We start from the raw sequence: 26827 nt of genomic DNA on the forward strand, positions 1-26827 counted from the left end.
CTCTTCTAATCAAAGCATATGATTGYACAATTACATTTTTACTGGATTTTTTTTTCATGAGCTCATGGGCTTCAGCAGAGCCCGAACTGAACCTCTGGAGGGAAAATCACTTCAGGACCGGGGGGGCCGATTGTCCCATGCCTACAGCAGGACAGGGGCGAAGGAGCGCCCGGAGGCGGCGCGGCCGGGCGGGAGGCTCCCGGGCTCCCTRAGGAGCGCGGCCGTCCCGCAGCCGCCGCCACCGCACTACGCTCACAAAATGGCGTCGGCCGAGACTACACCTCCCGGCACGCCCTGCGGCGCGGCACCCGCCATCTTGGCGCCGAGACTTCATTTCCCAGGCGGCGCGGCGGTGGGGGGAGGCGACGGCCGCCATCTTAGCGCTCCCTCCTCCCCCGGTGCGGCCGGATTGAATGAGCCCGCTGCTCGCTTGCCCGCCGAGAGAGCGCCATGTCAGGCACCCCGAGCCGCGGCACCCCCGGCGGCACCCCGCTGTCGCCCACTCGCATCTCCCGCCTGCAGGAGAAGGAGGAGTTGCGGCAGCTGAATGACCGCCTGGCCGTCTACATCGACCGTGTGCGGGCGCTGGAGTTGGAGAACGACCGGCTGCTCCTGAAGATCTCCGAGAAGGAGGAGGTCACCACTCGCGAGGTGCGGCGGGAGGGCCCAGGGTGGCCGCGCTGGCGCTCGCCGGGGGCTGGGGGCTCTGCGGCCCGCGGGGCTGAGCCGCGGCCGGGCTCGGCAGGCCCCTTCCCGCCGCCGCCTGCCCGCCGGGCGCGGAGGCGGGCGCTGGAGCGGCCGCGGGACGGCAGCCAGGTTGGGCGCCGCCGTGCGCAGCCCGCGGCGCCGTCCCCGCCCGCCTCGGGAGCGTCCTGGGGCAGGTAGTGCCGGCTGTGCCCCGCCGTCCCGCTCCCGTCCCAGCTGCCGGCGCCGGGCGGAGCCTCGGTGTCTCTGCGGGGAGTCTGTGGCAGTCTGTGTGCGTCCGAATGGCCCCGTGGGGGCTGTCGGGGCTCTTTGCCGCTAGGTTGGGCAAAGAGGCTCCTGGTGACACTTGAACTCGGCTCGGGCCCGTATCGATACAGAGTGACAGTTTGTGTGTTTGGTGCAAACCCCGTGTCTGAAGYTGGGCTGGAGCGGGAAGGCTGGTTGCGCCTGCAGGCTGGTTGTGCTGGAGTCSTTGCTTTAGGATGAGGCATGAGAGCAGCGCCCTTTTCAGGAGTGAGGGCATTGGGGTCTGTGACTGAAATTGTAAGCTACTGYGCTTGTTTTGTACAGGTAGGGCTTGCAGCACGAAAGATCTGGTTCACTGGATCTTCCAGTTCCTGCTGCTGATGAAGTACTCGGTGTCCTCTGAGATTTTGTGCAAGTTTGTTCTGCTGTGGGCTGCTACTTTGCTATAATCTGTAGCCTGTTCCCTTATCACGGGTAAATCAGTGAAGGCTGAGTACTGGTGGTCTTGGTGTGCTTGACCCCACTTGGTGAGCACATGTATCCTGTGAGCTGCAACAACTTAAATGTTACCTTTTCTTTATGGTTCCTGCCCTGACTGCTGTTGTGGTAAGATGAAAAATTTGAAAAGGTTTAGGCAAACGTTGCTTTTTACAGGAAAAAAATATCCTGCTTAGCCCTTCCAGAACTAAATATGTCCTTCTAGTGTGAATTACTCTTTGCTAATTGTCCCGATCATGACAGGGGTTCTGGGCCATTTTCTGTGGTCTTGGAGGCAAACTGGCTCATGCATTTTTTTTTGATTTTTTGATTTTTTCTAAGCCATGCTTTGCTTTTCCCTGTTCTGCTGTATCTGCTTTCCCCCAGGACTCTCCTTCCCATATGGAGGAAGGATGTAGTCAGTGACCCAGCTGGGGACAGTCCCACCTATCCTGTACCAGTCAAAACCCCCCTACTTGGCCATCTGTTGGAGGCACTCTACAAGGTAAGGTGTCCCGCCTCACAGATCGAGTTAAATATCTGTGGAAAGCCTTGTAGCTACCTGCTTGGTAACTTGTTTTGATGCAAAAGACTGCTACAAATTGAAAAGGACTGCCACTGTGTAGCTGCTTTATGTATGAGTGTGTATATATATAATATATTATAATATRTTATATGTGTACACGCATATATACATACATRCACACACTCACAGAGTACTAGGAGTACCAGGAGGAGAGTTTGAATTACTGCAGTTCTATTGAAGCAGACCAAATACGAGAGTGTCTTGTTTTGGAGTGATCTGCCTACTTGGTATTCTGTACTTCCAGGATTCAAGCACTCTGAAGTCTATTTGAACCACTTAACAATATAACTTCTATGTTTTCGAAATAGCTTGATATTTCTAAACAGAAAGCATGCCCACATCACTTGTCTTATGTGAAATCATACTTTAAACAGAGGAATAATATCTGGTTCAGAGAGCTTTTAAGTTGTAGGTTGTTGGAGGCTGGAAGAGTACAGAAAGGAATATGCATTTTAAATTGCTTTCTACCTTCTGTATTTATTAACATGCACATGTAATGAGAGTAAGAACAGGGCAAGTGTAAAGCATGCATATATTCTCATTAGATTTTTAGTATGAACAGAAACATTGAAGCACTAATATAAGTCAGTTTACTGAATGCTGGAAAAATATACTCATGCARTGATCAGAAAATAAACTTGAGGATTTTGATATAAATATTTTGCTTATTTTTATCCTTGAGCTTGCTTTCTTCACTTTTATTCCCCCCCCCCYTTTTTTCTAAGCTCTGATTATTGAACATATTCTAATAACTTTGTCTGGATTCCTCAGGCTCTTCTGTGACATCTTAAAGTCAATGGCTGTAAGATACTCTTACTAATCTCTGGACTGCATTTGTTAAATGCTTCTTCCCTTTTATTTATTCTATATGTGTGTCTGAAAGAAGCAGCTTTGAAGTATTGTCAGTGTTTTGATGCAAAATAATGGCTCAGAGATTCAGGGTTGTGAGAACACTAAAATTTTCAATGGCTTTCAGACTTTCAGGTTTACTGAAACAAGAGAATCCTGTATGTTGGACTTTCAGAACCAATCTRGTAGACTTCTTTCAGCTGACAGTCCAGTTTGCTTGTTGAAATATTAGAGTAGTTCTAAAAATGATTACACTTGGTGTGAAATAAGATGCTGATTTAAAAAAAAACTTCTGTGCAGAAGCGCAGTTTAGTCAAGTGATGCTGACAATCACTTTAATCAATTTTACACCATCATAACTATACTTTAGTTATTAAATTAACCATCTTGGCCTGTTACAGATGATGAAACTTGTTTTTTTTTTCACCTCTTCACAATCATTACTAAATTTATTTAACTTAGTACTCATTAGGTCAGCTATTCTATCTCTGCTTCCCAATAAATAAATCACTTAAGAGTGATCTGATTTAAATGTCTGTGATGTGTAGCAGTCTGCTTCAGAGGCATGGTGGTTATGATGGTGTAAAAAATTAGGAGCTATTATGAAAAGCAGTAGTCAGGARGACAGTATCATGGGAAGGGTGTTTGTCCACTGCTTGTCAGACAGTATCTTCCAATATCCCTGTTCCAGTAAGGGCTGGGGATGAGACCATCATGGACATCTCCCTTTTACCCACATGTGGGAGCAAGGGACTGGCATATTTTTGATCTTGCTCTCAAAACTGTGGCTCAGGTGAATTGCTTGTGGTTGAGAGAGGTATTATTGATTATATTCAGGCAAGTATCACAATCACTGCTCCACCAGAGACTTACCAAGAGATACTTTGATCATTACCTGATCACTGAGTCCTTTTCTTGCTACTTTTTTAATTGTTACTCTGCAGTAGAGAATGAGAAGAAAGCAACCACTTTCCTGAGCAGCCTTCTCAATTTTAAAGACTAGCTGCATCATGGCCTTGGAACAAAGTAACTTGTGCCTTAGGAATACAAGGCTGTTCCCCATTTACTGTCAGAAAAAGGGARCTCTACAGAAGCCAGGATCTGTCTCCAGTCCTGTACAAATTATAGGCTTATCTTTCTGTTTTTCTAAATCTTTCTGTTTTTCTAACCCTATCCAATGCTGTTTTACATTTACTTGTGTGCAGTAGGGCTCTAGAGAAAGAAAACTGTTTGTAGGGAGCCCTCAGAAAAACACAAGAAATATTTTACTTGGAAATCTGGGGGAACTGATAATTGTCCTCATTCTCTTGCTCAAGTCCTCTTGTATAGCTTAGCTTATGTTAGAGAGGAAACTGAGCTCATCCCGTTGTTTTCCTTCCCTCTGGTATATGGCTGGCACTAGTCTCACTGTGTCTGGTGTCACCTGATATGTAAGGTTGGGAAGAGGTGTAGTGGAAGRGGTAAGAAAAGACTATTCCCAGGGCTTTCCTCCATTCTCTTTATAGTATTCACTGCAGCTACCATTGCCTTCACACGTACGACCTGTAGTAACCAGAGCCACTGTCGTGACAAAGATGTGTGGATCTGGTGCTGTCTAGTTGCTGCCTGCAAAATGTGTTCAGATGCTACTGTGGGTGCTGGGTCCCTCAGCCATAGTTATAGCCTCCACGGCATGGAGTAAAATGGTCTTCTGGTACTGGAGACATTTCCTGGGTGGTGATGGTGAAGATATGTAAGGACTATCTTCATTGTTCTTGAGAGCCTGGGTATCTGAGGGTTGCTCACTTGCTATCTCCATGCTTCTAAAACTTGTGACCTCAGATGCCAGATGTTGCTAAGATTGTGCTGTGTCACTTGATACACCTTTGTGAAGAAGCTGTTTTTCAACTATGTGAATATATGTGCCCGGATTTGTTTGGAAGAGTGCGATAATATTAATAGTTGTTAATAAACTACCTTTCTTAGTGGTGTTGATGGTTGTGAGTGCCTGGCCCTGAGCAGACRTTTCAAAAACCTGATTTTGTGTGACCACATCAGAAGAAAGAGTGGCCATGCACTGGCAGATACTCTTGGTGAGTCTGTGTGACAGCATTGGCTGACAGCCTTTCCTCTGTCCATACATGAGTGAAAGGAGAACATACTGAGCCCATTCTACTGGGAATGCATTTATATTTTGCACATTAATGTTTCATGGCTCAGTTTTTTGAAAATAGAAAAGCCCCTTTGCTAGGCTACCGGCTGAGGGCCAGCAGGTGCTGTTACATCACAGCACCTGCACCTAACTTACAGATTANTAGTTTATTTGGGCTGGTGGCATTTTTTTAACCTACTCTTCCCCATCCCAATATCAAAATAAACAAAATATAGTTTTCTTATGATTTAGAATGACTTCTTTGAATTGTCCTCCAGTTTAAGTTGGTCRTATAAAATTTCTGTCAACTTTATTGTTATTCTTTTTTATTTCCCATTATTAAAGTTCTGATGAGTTCTTTTATTTCTTGCAGTGACTRAAGGTGTTACTGCTCCCAGCTGACTGCTGCTTCCCTGTGCTAGAAGCTGCTATGTGTGGCTGTGTTTCAGTCACTTCCCTCTATTCACAGGATTAGCTTAAAATGCTAGTAAAAGTGGKTTTTTTGTTAAGACATCAGACTGAATTGGAGCAATATGTTTCCTTCTTGTCTTTGTTATTCAAATAGTGTCAGAGCAGAAGTTAACRTGCTGTAGGAGAAGAAACATACTAAGCTACCACAGCTGGTTATTCAGAAAATGCGAGTTGGTCATTTTTATTGAAGAAGCAGAATCTTTGGTTTTCTTTTCACCAGTAGGTTCTGAAATGGCTTTCATCATGCAGTTTTTACCTCAGTATAGCTTTCTTTTCTGTAGACAGAAATTGCATTAAGTATCTATTCTCAATTCAGAGTATTGTTGTTTGGGTGTTTCTAAGCTGCGTATTATGATGCTGCAAATGCAATCCAACAATATTGGAAACGAGGGAGAATGATTTAAGATCTGATAATAGGACTTACTCATTCACTTCAGTTTAGCTCTTTAGAAGACTTGTGCATTTCAGACATGCAGTATGTTATGTTCAACTGGGAATAAAATAAATCTCGAAATAAATTACTTTTAACTATAGGTGTGTGTTAATTCAAAATATTTCCATATACAGCATTCTTAAACAACATATYGGATCATATGAAGAAAGCTAAGTAAAACCTGGTGCTTTGTCTTGGTTCTTTGATGTTTGGTCTGGGATGTTCTCATATCTAAATGATTATTTTCCATTAACCTTAGGTGAGTGGAATCAAGAGTCTCTATGAGTCTGAACTGGCTGATGCTCGAAGAGTCCTGGATGAAACTGCCAAAGAGAGGGCCAGACTACAGATTGAAATAGGAAAACTGAGAGCAGAACTTGAAGAGCTCAACAAAAGGTAAGGAAAGTCCTGTGTGCTGTAGTTATATTAAAAAAAAAAAAAATGCAAATTGGCAATATCTGCAGTGTGAACAATACTACCSATTCTTCTTAAAATGACTTAGTGGGCATCTTTTGGAATTGTTATAGTTCAATGAGAAGATTCAGCCTTGTCAGAGGGAAATTCCTTGGCTTGTTTGTACAACTAGTTAGAGCAAATAATCAGACTGGTATGTACATGGATTTATTTATACTATGTGGACATTCATGGTAGAGGAATGAGTTTGGGCATCAAGTAAAAAGCACTAGGAATGCTWAGCAACCTCTTTGGGAGCTGTATGTGTTTTGCTCCTCAGGGGCTGCATCCAAAGTGATAAATCTCACCAATAAAATGTGCTGGGCAGCTCAAAATAAAAAAAAATATGAAAAAATACTATTTACACTTGGTGTGTAATGTAGCTTTATTGTCATCCATTAGGTGTCAGATCTGGCTTCTTTTTACTTTTCTGCCCATGACTTATGTGKTTTTTTTTTACTGAGTAAATATATTTACAACCCATTGTACAAACTTTTTTTTTGGCTTATTTTTGTTCCTGCAGTTGCAGGTTAATCTGGGAGCCACCTGGTGGTACATAAGGGATTGTAACTGTAACAAAATGTGGATGTCTTGGTTACAGTTAGACACTTTGTTACTATACACAAGCTGTGTGTGCACACCTTTGTAAATACAGTTAACTTTCTTTTTTTCAGCTACAAAAAGAAAGATGCAGATTTTTCTGTGGCTCAAGGTCGCATTAAGGATCTTGAAGTGCTATTCCACAGAAGTGAAGCAGAACTCAATACWGTCCTGAATGAAAAACGCACTCTAGAAGCAGAAGTGGCTGATCTGCGTGCCCAGCTTGCTAAGGTGTGACAATGAATGTTTTATGGCTTTAGCGTTAGAAAGGATGTGTYGTGTAAAAATTTGTTGTTTTTCTGTCAGTTTATAGTCTGAACATCATTGCTCCTGAATTAAACAGTGTGAGAGATCTCCAGCTCACTTACTGCTTAACCTATATCTGCCTTCTGGATATAAAACTAAAGTTAAATCTCTGTAAAACACTCAAAGTAACATAGTCTTTTTGAAAAATTCCCAGTCAAAAGTTTTATTTAAAAGTTCTTGGTATGTGATTGCAGTGAGATATCAGTTTACTAAATATTGTTCTTTGTGAAGTCCCACATTTTAAAACTTGAGTTTAAGTATCTGGTAGGACTATGCCTGCAAGAAAAAGGATAATATTCAACATTCTATGCTTGAGGAATTAATAATCCTCAGTTCCATTTTCATGCATTGAAATACTCTGATGTTTGAAATAGTTGATGTATGAGCATGAAACTTATTTTAAATATTGATAAGTCTAAGTGCATATATACCTATACTTRCATAATTTTTTGTTGCTTTTCGGGAAAGCAATGGCTTGCAATTAAATTTGTTGTTGTGAATAATTGGACTGAGGATGTCAAAGACTAGAAAGTGCTTGCAGATGAAAGTAAGGTTCCAGTCAAAATTAAATCTTTATTTTTTAAATTCTTTACTAGGCTGAAGATGGTCATGCTGTTGCTAAGAAGCAATTGGAGAAAGAGACACTCATGCGTGTGGACCTGGAGAATCGGTGCCAGAGCTTACAAGAGGATCTGGATTTCAGGAAGAATGTGTTTGAAGAGGTATTATTGACCTAGTAAATTCATCTTCCTTTGTTTATGCAACTGTTGTTCAAATTGTCTATAACCAATTGCTAACAAGTCTGGGTTGGAAAAGTCGATATTGTTGTCCTTGTTGTAAATGGATTAGATTATAAAACAGTTAAAAGATTTTTTGCAAGGATTGCATGGTAAATCAGTGGCAGAGCTGGCATTAGCACCTAGTGACAAGAGTATTGTTGCACAGGCAGCTAAGCTCACTGCTGTGAGAATAGGAGCCTTGCTCCCCTTCTCCACACCTGGCTGCATGGCCCTGCCCCATATCTGTACTAGCTTTGGTGCTTGCTGGACCTCACTGTGACCTATCTTCATTGACCAGAACTGTAGGCAATTACCCTGCTTCTTGCTGTGGTAGTTTTCTGACAGTTTAGTGAGTTGGAGTGGCTCACAATGTTTCTAATGAGGACTGAAGTTTTCATAAAGTAAATAGTAGGAATGCATAGATGGGAACTGGGGGGAATGGGGGGAATGGGAAAAGGTAGTTTGACCTCTTCGTGTACCAGTAGCAAAGCGTTCTATCGGTTCATTCCATCTTGTGAAAGTCATTTCTGGTCTCTGATTCTTCTGCAGCCCAAATGTATCCAATTGCTGGCTGCTGAGCAACTGCCATGTGCTCCTTTCCCTCCTCTCACTCATCCTAGTTCTGGTGTTTGGCTATGATGTGCTAAAACCATTTAAGCCTGATAAGCTGGTAAAAAAAAAAAACTTCTGGTTTTGTAGATTTTTTTTTTCCCCCAATTTAGTGGCTTAGGTAAGTCTTATTACAGAATCAAATGAGTACTTGAGCTCAATTAAGGGAAGGACAGGACTGTGTGGCTAAAGACAGGGACTGGAGCAGGGCAGAGAAACTAATTAGGTAGATCACCCTGAGTTGTACTGGCTCTTTGATTCCTGTATGGTCAGATTCAAAACACCAAGGAAAAGAAGGAATCAGTTTCCTTTAGGTTAATGAATTCATTTAGTTCAGTGAAAGGTTCARAGCTCCACTAGAGTTTAAAATTATAGTTGAGTGTGGAAAATAAAACCTGCTCATTCTAGTGGTGATGAACTGCTAGATCAGCTCAGCCCTTTACCTGGCGCTCTATGATGCCCCATGATATTTTTGTGGCCTTCAAGGGATCATTGCCTACAGTTACTGACAGACTGCTGCTTGCTGGTTTTCTTGGCGTAAAAATTTACCATGGAAGAGARAATTTCTTCAAGATCACATCAGGGCATATTGCTTTGAGTAGAAGAGTATATTTTTAAGAGTCTATTTATAGATGTAGAGCATTTTTACAAAGCAACATATAAAGTAGTTCTGAATTTGTATTAGCCTGCCATGACCCTATTTTAGGCATACAAAGCAAGTCTTGCTGCTCTTGCCTGCTTTTCTGCATCATGACCATGCTTAAGGCATCCTGCTAAGAATCACAGCCACTCTCTTGTTTATCCTCCCCTGAGGGCAGAAATGACTTCCTTCTCATACCATGCATTCAGGCGTGGCGAGGTCTGCACAGCTCAACATGAGTAAGTCCAWGAGTATGTCTTATGTCACTAGTTTGGGATTGGTTTTCTAAGCACTGAGAGTTCATGCTTCTCAAAAAATGAAAACTTTCTCAGSACAAACTCTAACCAGAAAAAATGTATTTGTCTTCTAGAAAAGACTATAAAGGATTTGCTTGAGTCACTAATTTATTGCGAATGTAATGAAAATCTAATGAGTAGTAGTCATGCATTTTATAGAAAAAGAGAGAATTTGCTTAAGCTGAAGAGTGAAATGTAAAGATTCACTTTCTCACTGTTATGATTATATTCAATTTCTTAATGGTCAYGAAATGTGTTCATTTTTATTTGACTCCTTAGAGACTGTTTGCTTTCGTAATGTATGTGTGTATATTGACAAAGCAAGGTTTTTTATTGCAGCACATGGGATCTCTTTGCTGTGTAGAAATTCATTTTTTCTTCAGCGTCTACCATTTTTGATTATTGTAGCACAAAATAGCACCTTACTTAAAATGTATGTGGATACCTTAAAACTTGTTTTTAAGTTGGATCACTTTTATGAATTATCTCCTGCAAAATGAGAAAGGTAGCTTGCATCTGTTAATACATGCAGTAATTCTTAAGAATATTGAAGCTTTTTTTTTAATGATGTTGGACTAAATGAAATAGATTGTGCTGTTTGCCCTAATGTGCAACTTTGTCCCCTTTTTCATGCCTGCAGGAAATAAGGGAAACAAGAAAACGGCATGAACATCGTTTGGTTGAGGTAGACACTAGTCGCCAGCAGGAGTATGAATCCAAAATGGCTCAGGCCCTAGAGGATCTACGAAATCAACATGATGAACAAGTCAAACTGTACAAAATGGAGCTAGAGCAGACTTATCAGGCTAAGGTAAGAGAGAGAAACATTTCATCAGTCCTGCTGTCTTTAAGGAGGCAAGTAACTGTAATTTGAACAAGCTTTGTCCTGGCAGTTAAATGCTGCCTCCTGTGCTTGTGTGCAAATTGATTCAGTGATGTGACAGTCAAAAGTAATAGGTAAGAATAGCCAGGAATGGCAATTTGAGACATCATGACACTGCTGGTGACTGAGGAGGACGGAGTAGGAATGGTGTGTCACACAGCTGTTTTTACAATGTCTTCTGTTCTAAACTTTATTTCTTGATATTGATAGATCAAACTCTTTCTCCAAAATGGAGGTATTGGAGGAGCCTTCAATGCAGTGTAATAAGCTGTTTCTAGGAACTGATACTGCCTCTACCTGGAGGAATGAGATGGTTTGGACAGTTCCAATGCATGCATCGGCACTTCCAGAGTTCTGTGAACAGTGAAGCTAGTGAAAATTCATTTCATAAAGCTCTGTGGCTACCTAGAAGCATGTTTTGACTGGAACCATTCCAGCAGTTGGGGCACACAATTGTTTATTTCCTGTTTGAATTCCCTGGAGTGTAGTAGAATTACTGAGCTCAAGGCATGAAAAAAAGATGCTTTTTCAGCTTTCTACTTTGATTAAACTTGTTAAAATGTATCGGTTTTAACCTCCCTTATTGCGCTGTCAGATTTGGTTAAAACTGGCCATTAGAATTGAAAATTGTTCCTTGTATGAAATTAGCAACAACAAACAAACAAAATGAATATTGAGAGCTATTAGGAAAAGAAGGAGGAACAAAATGAGAGGTGTTGTTCTGCCACAGTGGCAGAATGTCATCTGGAATGCTGTGTGTAGTTCTAGTCCTTCTTGTGAATCAGGTAGTGCAGAATAATGCAAAGAAGGCCAACAACAATGATCAAAAATGGGAGACAGGTTCTGCAGGAGGAACATATAATGCTTCATCTGGGAAAAGAGGYGAGTGGAGAGAAGGGGGGAAATACAATAGATATCTATAAAATGGGAATGGCATGGAGAGAGAGAATGAGGATGATTGTTTACTGTTTTTCAGTGTATCTAGGGATAGTTAATGAAACTCTCCTGTAGCAGGTTCAGAACAAGCAGAAGGAGATTGTGTTTCATTGTTATATACATAAAATCCCTGCCACATGGATGCAAAAAGCAGAGATAAATTCCTGCTTGAAATATCCCTCGAGATATTAAGCACCAACATACTGTCTCTGACAGAGGAGGTCCCTGAGTTGCAAACAGCCAGCTGGGACAGCATGCCAATGAAATACTATTTTATTCAGGTTAGTCCCTGAGCATTTAGGGAACTGTTAGACCAGGTAACCTTTGATCTGACCCAGAATRATTGTTCTTATGACAAACTGACAGATAGTGTCGTTATGTGAACCTCAATTTTTAGTAAAATAGAGCTGCATGTGTAATGGAAGGGATAATGCACTTTTTTTCTCTAATAACACAAGCAAGGTCTACTTTTACTAAAGCATGGAACAAAGGAATAGGACTGAAATAGATTTTTCTAGGTCCTGAAGGTATTTCCCTGCTGTTACAAATTCTGTTCGTAAACCTATCTCATACTGCCTTTTAAAATAATTTAAGATTAAATTACTTCTAGTCCTTATTGACAGAAAAGGAAGAACCTCTTTACTGTGAGGGTGACTGACCGCTGGAACAGGTTGCTTGGGGAGGTTRTTGAGTCTCCGTTCTTGGAGGTATTCAAAAGCTATCTGGACAGAGTCATGGGAAATGTGCTCCAGGTGACCCTGCTGTAGCAGGGGGGCTAGACTAGATTTCCAGAAGTCCCTTCTAACCTCAACCACTCTGTGATTCTGTTCTCTTATCATGTGATATTTGCAGGACATTTACACAATTCACTTGTATTGAGTTAGAACTTGTCTTCCAGCTGGAGAATGCCAAACTTTCCTCTGACCAAAATGACAAAGCTGCTGGTGCAGCTCGAGAAGAGTTGAAGGAGGCTCGCATGAGAATAGAATCTCTCAGCTATCAGCTTTCTGGCCTTCAGAAACAGGCAAGAGGACTAAATTTGCTTTTATCTCTAATAATATCTCTAAAGCTCTGTAACGTTTGGAGGTATTCAAATAACTATTCTATATAACTATAACACTATTCAAATAACTATAACACTTTCTGAAATTTATAGGGATGGGTGTTTGTTATTAGTTTGGGTGGAAGGTGAATTTTGAGCTTTTTTGCTGAATCCACATAAATGCCATGTGAGTTTTCCATTGATCTGTCTTCCTAGGCTAGTGCAGCAGAAGATCGCATTCGTGAATTGGAGGAAATGATGGCTGGAGAGCGGGATAAGTTCAGGAAGATGCTAGATGCCAAGGAGCGAGAGATGACAGAAATGAGAGACCAGATGCAGCAGCAGCTTACAGAGTACCAGGAACTGCTTGATGTTAAATTAGCATTGGACATGGAAATCAGTGCTTACCGAAAACTCTTGGAAGGAGAAGAGGAAAGGTAGGTACAGATGCCACRTGCTTCTTTAAGACCAGCAGCTATTTTTGTTACTTAGGTTTTTTCCCGTTTGAGCAGTAATGTGCAAATTTTGGTTCACTGAAGTCRTATTGGCTTTACACCTCAGTATGCTGCATGGACACTTGTGCCGAGTATCTTGTGGCATRTTTTTGTATGTAGTTCTCTGGATCAGTTTAAAAAAAAATGTAACTTAGTTTTCTTTCATTTGATTAAAATGCGTATTTGACTGTGCCCAGGTTGAAGCTGTCTCCAAGTCCCTCATCCCGTGTTACAGTCTCTCGGGCTACCTCCAGCAGCAGCAGTAGCAGTACTTCAGTTATTCGCTCTTCCCGAGGCAAGAGAAAACGGATTGAAGCAGAGGAACTTTCAGGCAGTGGGACAAGTGGCATTGGCACTGGAAGTATTAGTGGCAGTAGTAGCAGTAGCTTCCAAATGTCCCAGCAAGCTTCAGCTACCGGAAGTATCAGCATAGAAGAGATAGACTTGGAGGGCAAATACGTGCAACTTAAGAACAATTCAGAGAAGGTAAGTATCAGTAGAATTCCTAGAAAAAGACGAAGGAAGAGCTAAATGTAGATGTTATGCAGCCTTTTTTTTAGCACAAGAGGAAGAGCAGCATTTCAAGATGTGTCATCCTGCAGTAAAAGACAGTGGCATTGGAATTTTGGCAGTTCTGTGCTAGCGCTAGTGTAATGCTTTGTGCATGAAGAGGAACATAGTTTGTGTCTAAGATGTCTAAACACATGCATGCTTGTACCTTGTTCAAGGAAGCAGTCTCACTACATCTTGCAGAACTTCTTACAAGAAAAGAAATGGTTGTTTAAATCTTTGCTGTGTGACCTTATGGGACTTGCACTTTACATTATCATTGGGTATAGAAAAATGCTTTCAAGTTAGAATGGAGATGATTAACAACCATGTAAATAAGTTTACATTTACACTATTTTAATAAGTAAAAAGAATGAGAGAACTGTGACACCTGCCTGTTAGCTCTGTTTTGCTGACCCTAAATAAACTTAACTCTCTCCATTAGGATCAGTCTCTGGGTAACTGGAGATTAAAGAGACAAATTGGAGATGGAGAAGAAATTGCTTACAAATTTACTCCCAAGTATGTCCTCAGGGCTGGGCAGACTGTAACAGTAAGTCACAGAAACATACTCTTTTGTTGATGTTATGGCAGTTGTAAATCTGGCATTTAGTATGGCTTGATTTGGTGTATAACTTGCTCTCAAGGGTCTCACTCTGGTTCTAAAAATGTTAAATAGAAGCTAAAATTCCATATTAGCAATTTAAGACTAGAGGTTCTCTACCTTAATTATAATAGAACAGCTCTTTTCTAGAATTTTGTATTTTATATTCAATCTACAGCAAGTAACTTTTCAGTAKAAAAAAATAGCTTTCCTTTGATCCATTCCTGTTATTTCTAATGAAGTATCAGTTGCATTAGATACCTATRAAAGATCAAATTGATACACATACAAGCTGCATTATATGCCTTTAGTGCAGTCACTGAGACTGTGGTTAGAGAAGCTGCTATATTCAGAAAAGAGTTGATGACTGAAATATTAGATGAATTTCTTTTGTCTCTAACTGTGATTATAGCTTTTATTTTGGGTGATTTTTTTGGTAGACTGAGAAAGTTATCTTCCTACAAGTAACGATTTAGGTAACAGCAGGGTAAAACTGCCATTAGAATTTGAAAACAAAACTGAAGAGAGAAGGAAGAGAAAAAGGGGTTTTRTATGTTTAAACATAAAATGTGTGCAAACAGCTAATAAGAGCTGTCTTTCTCACTAGATTTGGGGTGCAGATGCAGGTGTATCTCATAGCCCCCCTTCTGTTCTCGTGTGGAAGAATCAGAGCAGCTGGGGTACCGGAGGAAATATCCGCACATACCTTGTAAACTCTGATGGAGAGGTAGGTTGTGGTTCTAGGAAGGGCTGYGGGCTGGCTTATATCCCAAACTTTTAAATGCATTTTTAAAAGGATCATTATTTTAAGATTCCACTATTGTCTTCTAGAGTAGGATTTATAACACTGAATTAAATATCTATAAGTATTAAGAGATTTTTAGGAGAGTTTAGAGAACTGTGATYATCATTCTGATCACATTCATAGACTTTTTTTTTCTATTTTAAAGAAACTTTCATACCAATAGAGGATTTGTTTGAAATTTTCGTATGTGTTTTGTGTAGAAGAGAGCAAAAAAGTAGCACTGGCAATTCAAAATTACAGTACTTAGTGCTTCACATATTATGGGATTTATATTCATAAATAATATGAATGCAGAAAGATGGCAGTCTTTTCAGTGTTGGGACTATATTGGAAGCTTCCATTTGGCACAGGCTTCTGCGTATCCTGCATTGTCCTACTTCTGCCCACAAATGATTTCTCTTCAGGGAATGTTTTTTATTATTTATTTATTTATTTAGTTTTTTTTAAAGAAGACTCCTGCAAGGGAGGATCAAGCTTTTGCTGTTATTCATATATATGCCTTAATTTCAGTGGTCTGGTAGGAATAGGAAAGTGAAACAGACCAGAATTCTATCAGTTTTCATAGTACCTTTTTTTGCTGGCAATTCTGTGGAAGCACTTTGTGTAGGAACAGCAGCACAGGACAAGGTAGGAGGGAGAATCACTTGTACGAGTGGAAAGCAAACTGACTCTTCCAATAGAAAAAATCATTGAACAAGTATCTGAAAAAATCTCAACCACAGTGGGAAAGGGCTTGAATTTATTTGCAGTATCTCTGCTTGGAAGTRTATGTTTAGGGCAACTTTCTCCACAAGTACAAATTTGCACTTCCAATTTCAAGGATGCAAGTCTTCAGAAGAATTTGTTTACTAAATTATTTTTAGCATTTCTTATTCTAATAAAGGAAGTTTCCTAGGATTTTAAAATTCCCTTTAGTGCCTGATTGGAAGGATAGTCCTGACTGATATGGACAATTGATACAGAATACAATTAGAAATAATGAAGGTCCTTAGTCCTGTGCAGTCATATTGAGAAACTTTGAATTCAGTTTCTTGTATTCTAGTATGTTTCAGACAGCTCCTAGCTGGGTCTGCTATCACATTGTATAAAAGTAATAAGCACAACAAAACAACCTACTTCTTCCCAGATCTGTAGGTAATAAAAGCAAATTGATTAGGCTAAATTACATGAATTTGCTTTCTGGTGAATAGAAACAGGAATGTGTTTGAGGTTTCCAAAGTATTACCCAGTTATTTGGTTACAAAACTAGTAAGCTGAATCTTGAGGAAGTTGCTTTAATACCCCTMTTGAAGTTTGGAGGGTTTATGTTGATGATACAGCAAAAACTCAAGAGAGAGCTAGAATACTGACCAGCTCTTTATCTGTCCATTTGTGTAGGAAGTTGCAGTAAGAAGTGTTACTAAATCAGTAGTCATGCGAGAGAATGAGGAGGAAGAAGATGAAGCAGAATTTGGAGAGGAAGACCTCTTCAACCAGCAGGTAATAAGATGGTTTAAAAAACAGATGTTTAACTTGTGTCTAGTCAGCTGGATTAATCAGGTATTGAACTGTGGAGGCCCCTTCAACTTTTGCCAGCTCTGAACTTTCTGTTCCATTTTTCCAATGGGTGTCTGCGGAGGGTGATGTTGGAACAACCTGCAGGCCCGAAGCATTACTACGGTGCACAGAGAATAAACACTGAGCAAATTCTTTTAGAAAGATCTATGTGAATCAATAAAGGTACAGTTCAGGCGGTGGCTAACATCAGGTCTGGATGCCAGGGTATATATAAAAATATCCTATGGATCACAGATTTACAGCATTGTGATAACTTAAACTATTTTTATGGTTAGTAAGATTAGTTTTAGCAGTCAGTGTTCCTTCTGTTCCTGTATTTGTTTCTCTATAAAAAAAAGTCTGTGGTGTTCTTGCTCTAAACAGAGGAAATATTCTGAGAATAAAACCATTAAATAATGGGAAAGGGGGAGTATTGTTGCAAATCCCAGCTTATTGGTTTATTTTCTGGTAGTGTATAATAGTTATATTTGAAATAAAGTTAATTTTCCTTAACATCATCTCTATACTTCCATAACTCTTAGTCAAATATTGTGAAATAACTGACCATCAGTTGGCAGAATGAAAAGGAGAAATCCTTTATTAGAAAACATATTGAAGTTTCTTCAAACTTGAGCAATTGGTTCTCTTGATCAGTGACCAGCCCACATGGTTGTTGTGGTTTTCTAGAATTTGCCTGGCTAATTTCCATGCTGCCAGCACTGATACAGATAGCAAAAGAATCATTGCATTAGCCTCCATGTCTAAATTCTGGCAGTAGACCATGATTCGTGCTATGCTTTCGCTATGTTTAGCAGCATCTCTGAATCAAACTGAACTAGGAAGAATGCTTTTACAACTGCGATGATAACCAGAGCCTAGACTTACAATACAAAGAGCTAGTAAGAATATAGTTGAGTTAAACTGTGTGTGTCTTATTTTAGGGGGATCCCAGAACAACCTCTAGAGGATGCTCAGTGATGTGAAGAAAGAAAAAAGAGAACTATTATTTGCTACTTTTTCTTTTATTTTCTTTTTTTGCTAATTGTTTTTCCCTCCAGAGCCACTGAAAACTATTTTTATATGTATCATCTGATTTCTTTAAAGTTTACTCCTTGGTACATTTTTATAAAAAAAAAACAAAAACAAAAAACCTTGAATGAACAAAACTGCCAGAATTTTTAACCAATTGCTTTATTTTTCCCTCTTTGAAAACACTATATACTACATTTTGCCCAAAGTTTAATGTCTGATGTACAAAGCTGCAGTGGAAAAGAAATTCTTAGCTAAAATAGGACAGGACTTCTTGAGGTTATGGTAAAACTATAATTGATGCACATATAACGTTGATAGCTTACCAAAAAGTAAGAGTTTGAAAAAATTTGTGTATGGCCTCAGGAGAGACTCAAGATAGTGCTTCCTCCATCCTTCAACAAATAGTAGTGTCTTACTGGTATCCTCAGCGGTGCGCGCCTTAGGAAAATTAGATGCCAAATTCATCAGAAATGCTGCTCCACCAATGGAAGTGACAAAGGGAAGTTGTGTTTTAGAGAGGTCTCTGCTCAGGGTCGTGGCACATTTTTCTTAGTCAAAGTAGGATTTGACAGGCTGATGGTAAAGACCTCCTAATCCTGTCAAAACTTAGCTCCTTATCATTATTAYGGCGGGTGGACAATGATGAGTTCTGCTTGTTGAAGATAGACACCATCTTAATGTATTGAACTGTCAAAACCAGAATTTTAGCTATTGTATTTTTGGGGAATTTTGACATTGTCACAAATGAGACCTTGTTAAATTGTAAATGCAAGTTGTGGTGTACAGTAGTCACAATGTGAAGTATCATGGCTTAGTATTTTTGATGTATTTGGCATTAAACAGAATGATTAGGATTTTAGATGTTAAAAATATTTACTTTTGGCAATGATTTGCCAAAATCTGGTTTTAAAGGTTATCCCATGTGAATGTGTTTTTCTTTTTTTTTTTTGAATCAGAGCTAGATGCAGCTTGTTCTCTTCTTATTAAAGGGACATTGTCAGATATTTTAAGAAACTATTTGCAAAATAGAACAGAAATATTTTAATGCCTTTTTATTAAAGTTAACAGGAACTACTGTTTTGAACATAACCACTGTTTTACAGCATTCAAATGCTCAGAGTAAACTCTAACAATGAACAAAGGGAATAATGCTTTTTATAAAAAATGCTTTTATTGGTAGCATTTTTTTTTTAATTTCAATACGATGTATTTTGTCTGATGATGTCCCTTTAGCTTAAGGTTTCCTCTGCTGTATTTCTGTGGAGGTTACTCTTGCCTCCTGGAAGGTTATTCATGCAGTAGTGCACCTTAAAGACAAAAGACTACTTGACTGCTCCAAAGAGTGTATTGGCTAAAGTTATAAGCAAATGTTAGTTTGSGTACCGCTTGATACCAGCATAGAATCCTGTTGTTAACTGCGCTCCTGAACTCTGATCTGGTTATTCAAATAGTTTAGACTCATCAAACAAGCTACAGGTTTGGATGTTTTCGGTGGCTTTTGGATGTTATGTTCTCTGAACAATATTATGACTGACAGATATAACCTACCAAGTCAGTTTAGTGGCTTTGACTGATGGCTCTGCAATGCAAGTAGGGTGGGAAAGTTACTTTTTTTTAAAGCTTAGATTTATTTTGTCATTTAAAAATAAAGATCCTACTCTTCAGAAGTTCAAAAATACTTGAGTGGGATAATTGAATTACTGAAAATTAATATTTATTCAAATTTAGAATTATGTTTTAATCCATAATCAGAAGATCTATTATGGAAAAAGCAGTAGGAAGATTTGGCTGTTTGGAATAATGGGATAACTTGGCCATTTTTCTAATGTCATTTTTCCCACCTTGTAGAAGGCTAAATATGTAGTAAATCATGTCTCTGTAATATGTATCTAGTGAAATTATGTTTCTCAGACATATTATTAGCAATTACCTTTTCTAAATTTGTTGTTATGCAAATTAATGCAATCAATGTAAAACTGTCTTTACAATGCACCTTCCAGCCACTGGACAGTGTTTTCCTTTCTGACCCACAGCTTCTTTAATACATTTTTGTAATGTTTCGTGTGTGTGTGTGTTTGTTTACACTGGCCAGTTTCCAGATTGCCTTTTTTTTTTTTTTTTGCTTTAAGATTGTCCTGTAACTTAAATACTAAAGCAATGAATGTGTAGTTCACTGGAGAATCATTTGCTTTTTTTTTTTTTTTTTCAGTGATTTTTCTCTATAGAGTATAGGCTAGAAAGGCAGCTTGAATGAGAAAGGACCTCATGCTACCTGAGCCATAGGGTTTTTCATTCAGCTACTGTATGAAAGAATATGTCTCCTTGTAACCTTAAGGACCAGTGCTTACGGATCTTGTGTGATGAGTACTGTGCCCTTTAGTAACAGTCTACAGAATTTAATCCTGGATTTGAATTGTTTCCTGTAACTTTGGAAACAGTTTTCTTCAGTGCTGTGTTTAGATATATACAGGTATTCATATAATGCAGTGACTGACACTGGGAAGAGCTGAATAGAACAGACTAAATGTGGGTGATTCTGTCACCATAGTGGATTCTGAAAGGCGACTTAAAATAGGAGAAATAATTCCTAGCTGTAAATTAGAAGACAGACTACTGTATTCCACTTCCTGTTTGCATTGTCTGTCTTATTTAGACATTCTTTCCATTTGCTTTGGATGCTAAGCTTCCATATAACTGCACTATCAGTTTAAAGTTGGTGCTTCATACTGGGAGGTTTTTGGCTATAGCAAGCCAGAAAAGCACTGCCTCTCTTTCTTTCAATGATTTTTTTTAATTTAATTTTCAGTATAATTAAAGCTTTTTCTTCAAATAAAATCCAATGTTCATATGCCCTCTTTTCCTATTTCATTCTGGAAGTGAACCACTCTTGAGAAATTTGGAGAATTGTCAGCATTTCTACTCCAGTGTCTGATGCTGGATGTAGAGCTTGAAAAAGAAACAGATTAGACTTGTCAGAAAACATGATTTTGAGGCTTCTCTAACTGGGGAAGTTAACCAGTGTCTCTTGCAGCAAAATAGTTCTTTCAGTGTAACTCCCCGTGTGGATGTTTTTATTCAGGAAAATAACTTTATTCTGGATGAAATAGTAAAAGTAATTCCTAGAATTAGGTTGTTATTTTCTTTGTGTATGGGATAAATGATTCCATTTATCAGGGAATGATAAAGTGCTGATCTATGGGAACCTAAGTTTGTACTGTGTGAAAATGCTTGTGTAAGAAGAAATCCAGCTTTCTGCAGAACCATTTGTAACACAGCATTCTGCAGAGTGAGATRTGGTTACACAGCCTCTATCATTTCATGCCGCTTCCTTTCCCTATGCTTCTGTATTTGTTACTTTAGCTGTTKTGTTGTACTGACATCTGAAAAGCAGCTCCTTATTCCAAGCAATAGAGTATCTGATCCCTTTGCTGCTGCACAGCTTGTCTTCTGAGTGTGTCTGTTGAGGTTAGTTCAAGACTCTGGATTTGCCCCTGCAAGAACAATAGTTTACAGTAAGGCATTGATTATTTGTCCTCAGCACTGTTTTGCCATTAGATGGGAGTCTGCTGGCATAATTAGCATTAGTAGCAGTAACTGAAAAGTCTCAGGAAGAAAATAAACATCTGCTTTCCATGGCCTGTAATGAAAAAGCCAGACTAGCTTGTCTGCAGCTTGCATTTGCTATGAAAATTRCATCGTTATGTGAAGCAGATCATACTGTGAAAGGAGATTCACTTAATGTGTGTGTATATCCTTGAGCAACGGGACACCTCATGTTCATTTCAGGGGGTCTTACTGTTTTTTTTTTGTACATTTTCTAAGCTTTTAATGCCCAATCTATGATTCTGTATAAAGGAATCTCCTCTTCCTCTCTACTCCCCAAAATGTTTAAGAATCTTTTTCTTCTGTGTGTCGAATGGATTTCAGTATTGTTGTGTGATGTATGTTTTATGTTTTGTAGCTACTACTTTCACTTTGCTGTTAAGCCATTTTATTACTACTCTCTTTATCTCCTTTTGAAAGTCTTATCTCTAAACAAAGGCATATCCATATTGGATACTGGATTTTATTGCCACTGTTGGGTCCAAACACCAATGATGTGTGAGCAGTGAATGCAGCCTTGTTGTAAACCAGTGAGTGGAAGGTGAGATAGTGATTGCATTTTTTTTAAAGCGGTATTCTAGCTGAATGTGAAGACAAATCACCTTAAGAGATTTTCTTTTGTCAAATACCTAAAATGGCCTGAGAAACAGAATTTTTATTTGCCCTTCAATATGCTTAGCTTTAAACCACTTTAATGTAAAAGTCTTTTTATATAAGACCATATTTACATGTGATTATTATTTGTAAACATAATGCCTTTCTTGAAATGCTAATGTCTAGAGAGTACAAAAGATGCTTAATTTTGAAACRCTCAGTTCAGAATAGTGCAAGCACTGTATTGACTTGGAGATYGGGAAAAGGAAATGTACTTTATTGAACTTCCAAAATTTCTAGTTACTTTTAATAAAGTAGTGATTCTGTGTTGATAAGGTAGATGTTTTTGTGTGTTCCAGCCACCTAGATCATCAKTACACTAAAACTATAAGCAATAAGCTATTTCAAACAAGTTAAAGCCAGAAGGCTTTATGTTGGGGCACAATGGTACCGTTTTCATTGAACTCTATTTTCATAAGTGATGCCTTGTGACTTGAATTGTGACTTTGTTTTTTTTTAAAAAAAAGAAAAAAACACACAATTCTATTTAGATAGCTCTGTTTTTAAGTCGGTGGTCAGTTTAACTGACCATCTTTGGGCAGCTGCTGCAAAAGTTTTTGGAAAGTTCAAGTTCTTAAAATTGGGAATTGTGAAAAAAGTTGTGAATGAAGTAAAAAGACAAAATGATGGAATGTTCATATGAAGCGTAAGAAAACTACGTAATGATCTAGACTTTATCATTTCAAAGTTTTTTTTTTGTTCTTTTTAAGAATATGCATGCCAAATGTCCTGTCTTTTTCAATGATTTGTAATATACATTTTATGACTGGAAACTTTTTGTACAACACACTCGAATAAATGTTTTGCATTTTACGTGTTTCCTTGTTTCGTTTGAACTGTGAGAGGGAGACAACAGGGGCTGTTGGGATGGTTCATCCCAGGGAACCTTCCTGTGTATAGAGACACTGCAGAAGAGATTCACTGGATCACACGCTGTGTTCCAGAAGCGCMGGAAAAAAAARRRGGGGGGGAGAGCCACCGAACCCCCCTTTTCTTCAAATTTTACGCAAACAGAGCGCTGGTGAAGSGCGCCGCCATRCGGGGGCGCGCGGGGCRCGCTGGGAGCGCCGGGGCACGCTGGGAGCGGCGAGCGCCCTCGCGCGGGGCACGCTGGGAGCCGTAGTCCCCGCGAGCCGCCATTTCCCCCGGCGCAGCGTGTGCGGGGCCGCCGCCCGCGGTGACTTTGCGGCATGGAGAGCGGATTCGGCTCCGACTTCGGCTCTGCGGGCGGCGCAGGGGGCAAGCTGGACGCGGGGCTCATTATGGAGCAAGTGAAGGTGCAGATCGCCGTGGCCAACGCGCAGGAGCTCCTGCAGGTGAGGAGAGGCTGCGGAGGGCGGCTGGGCCGGGGGCTGCCTCGGGGGGGAGCGGGGCGGGCTCCGGCGCGGCCCCGGCGCCCTCACGGCCTCTCTCCGCAGCGCATGACGGACAAGTGCTTTCGGAAGTGCATCGGCAAGCCGGGCGGCTCGCTGGACAACTCGGAGCAGGTGAGCGCTCGGGGCGCGGGGCAGACGGGGCGCGGGGGCGGCCGCGCTCCGCGGCGGGGCGGCCGCTCAGGGGCCCTCTGTGCCGCAGAAGTGCATCGCCATGTGCATGGACCGCTACATGGACGCCTGGAACACGGTTTCCCGAGCCTACAACTCCCGGCTGCAGCGGGAGAGAGCCAACATGTGAAGCGCCTCGGCTCCGGGACCGGGGATGGACCTTGCAGGGAAGGGACGAGCGGCCGGTCCGCGCGGTTGGGGACAAAATCCTGCTGCCTTTCCAGCCCCTGCCGTGGCAGAGCAATAAACCCTCGCTGAATCTTTTGCATCCTTTGGCCTTTATTAGCACCGATCCCAGGAGCGGGTGAATTTTCCAGCCTTGGGAGCCACCATGARCTGCTTAGTTTGCCTCATGCTCTTCCCAGCAGTCATACTGGCTAGAGCATATTGTGACTGATAAAGCCCTGCTGAAAGGGCTGTGAGGGGCAAAGAGCCTTCTGTGGAAAAGAGAGGCTAAGCCAGTGACACACTCCCCTTCCCCAGAAAGCAASCATGAACCTGGCTATCGGATAGTTACCCAGTCTCTTTTCGTAAGTGGAAAAGCTGCTTTGAGATGCTCTAGGCTATAGTTTGCTACCTCCTCCCTTGTGTTTATATAGCTGTATGTGGAGCTTACTGATGGGCCTGTAGTCTTTAACTCGGCTCAAGCAGTGCCTTGGGGAGCAGGGCTGCACAGCYGTGTAAGTAACTACAACCACAGCTGGGGAGCAATAGACTGTGGGTGAAAACTACTTAGACTGACTGATTTTTTTCATAGGAAAAAGATACATTGTGTGGGTATGCTTTCCTGTACTCTTGACTTTTGGTTTGGCTCTGGCACAGGTGTTCCATCTTGGAGCCTATCTTCTAGATTTCATTTTTTGAGTAGGAACACTTCTGCAGCAGAGGACTCTGGTCTGTTCTGGGGATGAGCACTGTGCTGTGCTCAGCCTTCACACCTCTCCTGGARTGGGCATCTGTCCTGTGTTACTTGCACAGCAACTGGAAGGTGAGTCTGTTGAAGATTAAAAGTGTGTGTCCATCTGTAGTGATTTTTGAAATCCCTTGTGTTGAAGCTGTTCTGTATTCACACAAATATTTCACTGTTTGCTGGGACTGAGACAGGCTAGGAGGGTGACTTTTTCTTAGCTGTTAGGACTTTCAAGAGGATGTGGGAGAATGTGATTTCATTTAATCTTTCAGTGTGGTGGTTTCTATAAAGGAATGAAAGTGGCCCYGCGTAATCTTATCTATTAGGGGGTGAATGCTTGCTCAGACTAATTTGAAGCTAAACTGGAATTTTGTATCCAGATCAGGTAAAATAAATATTTGAAAATGAGTTGTCTTCAGCCATGTTCTTTCAAGGGCCTTTTTACTTCTCTTTATGGCTGCATGAATTTTCCGTGCTGGCTGTGCAGCAGTCTAGTTTCAGCAGGAGGGAGCATCCCACAAAAGTTTCAGCTGTGTGATCTGAATCCACCCTAAGCCAAGTCATGCCTGGAAGCCAGATCTCCCACCTCGATAGGGCTCTAGCTAGGAAAGTGGTGGGTTTCATTGCCAGCTGGGTTGGGAAAGAAAAAAACCTCTTGCTATACCCAAATGCRCAGCTTAAGTGCCAAATCTAGGAAGGGGTTTGAGGTACTAACTAGCATTCTGCTTAGGTGATCAAGTCTAAGGAGATGTCTGAGACCTGACACAAGAGCCCTGCAGCATTTCTTACTTTAGAACACAGATGTTTCAGTGTGCCTTACTCTAGTGGGACTGCACTCTCTGCTGAATGTATTGGATGTGTGGACCCTATCTTGGCACTCTGAATTCTTTCCACTTAGCTTAAGCAAAACAGTAGTCCATGTGGTTATGTCTTATTCTTTGTTGATTTAGGTACCTGTGCCCTTAGTCAAAGGTAGCTGTGGGGGGGAGAAGCYGGTCCTGATTGCTTAATAAAGGTGAGAGCCTGCAGAGCCTGAGTGTTTTAGTCCTAGCTTCTGTTGTAATCAACTGGTGAGTCAGTGGATCGTGACTGAGTTTAATAGTAACTACCAGTACCTTGATGGAGTCTGGAAAGTGTATATACCCTTTCTAAAAGCCATTGCACAACGTGGCAGCTYCATCAAGGCAGTGAGGTTCAAGGCTTCAGCAAGGACATAGCTCGGGGCTGAGACAAAGTCCACTTGTCTCTTGGATTGGTTTGAGGATGACAACTCATAAACAAGAGATAAGCCAATCTACATAAATTTCTGGCTGATGTTTCTGGCACTCCTTTACTTGAAAGGCTAGGTTTTTAATGCATAGAATGTTTGGCCAGCTCTTAAGATGGGACAGGCCTCATTTATTTATAGAAAATCCTCTAGAATTGCACCTCTCTATGCAAAGCAGTTATCAAATGCCCTGGTGTCAAGACTGCAGTGGGTCACACAATGCTGGCATTTGTTCAACACCTGCAGCTGCAGGCCATCTTCACCCCTTTCCAGCATCAAGAAAATGTGCAGGAACGGAGGGGTTAATGCATCCCCTGGCAATTACTCCTCTTATTTGTCTCCTTCCCTGAGTGGAGAAATGCAGCTTCAGAGTCTGAGATTCTGTGCGATCCAACCCTGCACAGCTGTGACTTTGGTGTAGACACCAGGGAAGTATGGCCTGGCACAGCCATAGCCCCAGCTCGTGATTCCTGCTAGAAACCACCTCCCTGAGGGTTCTTTACATGCCAGAGGCCCACCTGCATCGCCCTGCAGAGAGATGAAAAGGGTCCTGTATCAAGCCAAAAAATGCAGCCAAGCGAGCCCAGCCCAACCCCCCAACTCAGAGATGTTCTTGATCTCTGGGATATGGGAAGATTTGCTGTCCTGTTTCCCACCCCTGCAGGAACCTGCTCCCCAGCTGGAAGGCTGCTCAGTGATGTACTTGTATGCACAACCTGAGCCTGGGGGTTTGGGACATGCAAGAGCATTTTCTGAGGCAGAAYAGGGCCATAGAATGGGCTCCATGGTATCCTTATGGCCTCTCACTTGATGTTACTGTATGTTTCCCTGACTTGTCACAGAGCAAGGTACATGCAGGATAGAGTTAGATGACAGTAACGGACAGTGGAGATGGAGGGACAGATACAGCTGAGCTAGGAAGGCAGAACACGGCATTCTGAGAGAACGTGGCCAGGGAACTTCGCTGCAAGTTTGCCCTGCCCCAGCAGCAGCATTTGCTGCTCACACTCACTGAACAACTGTCGACGGTGCCCTGGGGGAAACCAGCACACACCATCCTGCTGCTGATTTGGACAGGGTAGAACTTTTTGCAGGCCTGATCACCAATTATGTTCACTGCTGCTTTCTGCAGATGTTTTGACATGAGACCTGAGGAGGCAAGCGATTGCTGTTAGCTTGGTGCTGAGCTTGTCAGAAASAGCAGAATGTGTCAGAGTAGGGTCTCAGCTGCCTTAGAGGGAGAGATCTGCACTGGGAAAGAAGCCAGGCCTGGTTCCTTCCCAGCTGAGCAAGGGTGTGGTCCTCATACTGYGGGAGTACAGCTGGAACAGCTGTTTCAGGGATGGGGGAGTGTGGCGGCTAGCATGTAGAAAGCTACAAGAGGGTA

At 41.2% G+C, this 26827-nt stretch overlaps 3 protein-coding genes across 5 annotated transcripts in view; 2 read left to right on the forward strand and 1 right to left on the reverse strand.

Moving 5' to 3' along the window:
• The first annotated feature begins 353 nt into the window (after positions 1-353).
• LMNB2 (lamin B2) lies at positions 354-22532 on the forward strand. Of its 2 annotated transcripts, XM_085308490.1 has the most exons (12): positions 354-651; positions 6158-6294; positions 7026-7182; positions 7854-7979; positions 10222-10392; positions 12299-12424; positions 12659-12879; positions 13134-13422; positions 13931-14038; positions 14697-14816; positions 16272-16373; positions 17372-22532. In XM_085308490.1, the coding sequence occupies exons 1-12, from the start codon at positions 451-453 to the stop codon at positions 17411-17413; spliced, it is 1800 nt and encodes a 599-aa protein (XP_085164616.1). In that variant the 5' UTR covers positions 354-450; the 3' UTR covers positions 17414-22532. The 2 variants fall into 2 exon arrangements, with proteins under 2 accessions (XP_085164616.1, XP_085164617.1); XM_085308491.1 differs by lacking the exon at positions 13931-14038.
• Positions 22533-22839: 307 nt separating this feature from the next.
• TIMM13 (translocase of inner mitochondrial membrane 13) lies at positions 22840-23531 on the forward strand. Its single transcript, XM_085308494.1, has 3 exons — positions 22840-23035; positions 23138-23206; positions 23295-23531. The coding sequence occupies exons 1-3, from the start codon at positions 22910-22912 to the stop codon at positions 23391-23393; spliced, it is 294 nt and encodes a 97-aa protein (XP_085164620.1). The 5' UTR covers positions 22840-22909; the 3' UTR covers positions 23394-23531.
• Positions 23532-25550: 2019 nt separating this feature from the next.
• Positions 25551-26827, reverse strand: part of TMPRSS9 (transmembrane serine protease 9) — a 31497-nt gene continuing 30220 nt past the window's right edge. For both annotated transcript variants that reach the window (XM_085308488.1, XM_085308489.1), the window contains 2 exons: positions 26453-26589; positions 25551-25968 (listed from right to left, as the gene is read on the reverse strand). In XM_085308488.1, coding sequence (XP_085164614.1) covers positions 25807-25968; positions 26453-26589 — 299 coding nt within the window. In that variant the 3' untranslated portion in view covers positions 25551-25806. The remainder of the gene's footprint in view (positions 25969-26452; positions 26590-26827) is intronic.

This window comes from Rhea americana, unplaced genomic scaffold, assembly GCF_003343005.1.
Source record: "Rhea americana isolate MKP2758 unplaced genomic scaffold, rheAme1 scaffold_278, whole genome shotgun sequence".
In the NCBI taxonomy this organism is placed as follows: Eukaryota; Metazoa; Chordata; class Aves; order Rheiformes; family Rheidae; genus Rhea; species Rhea americana.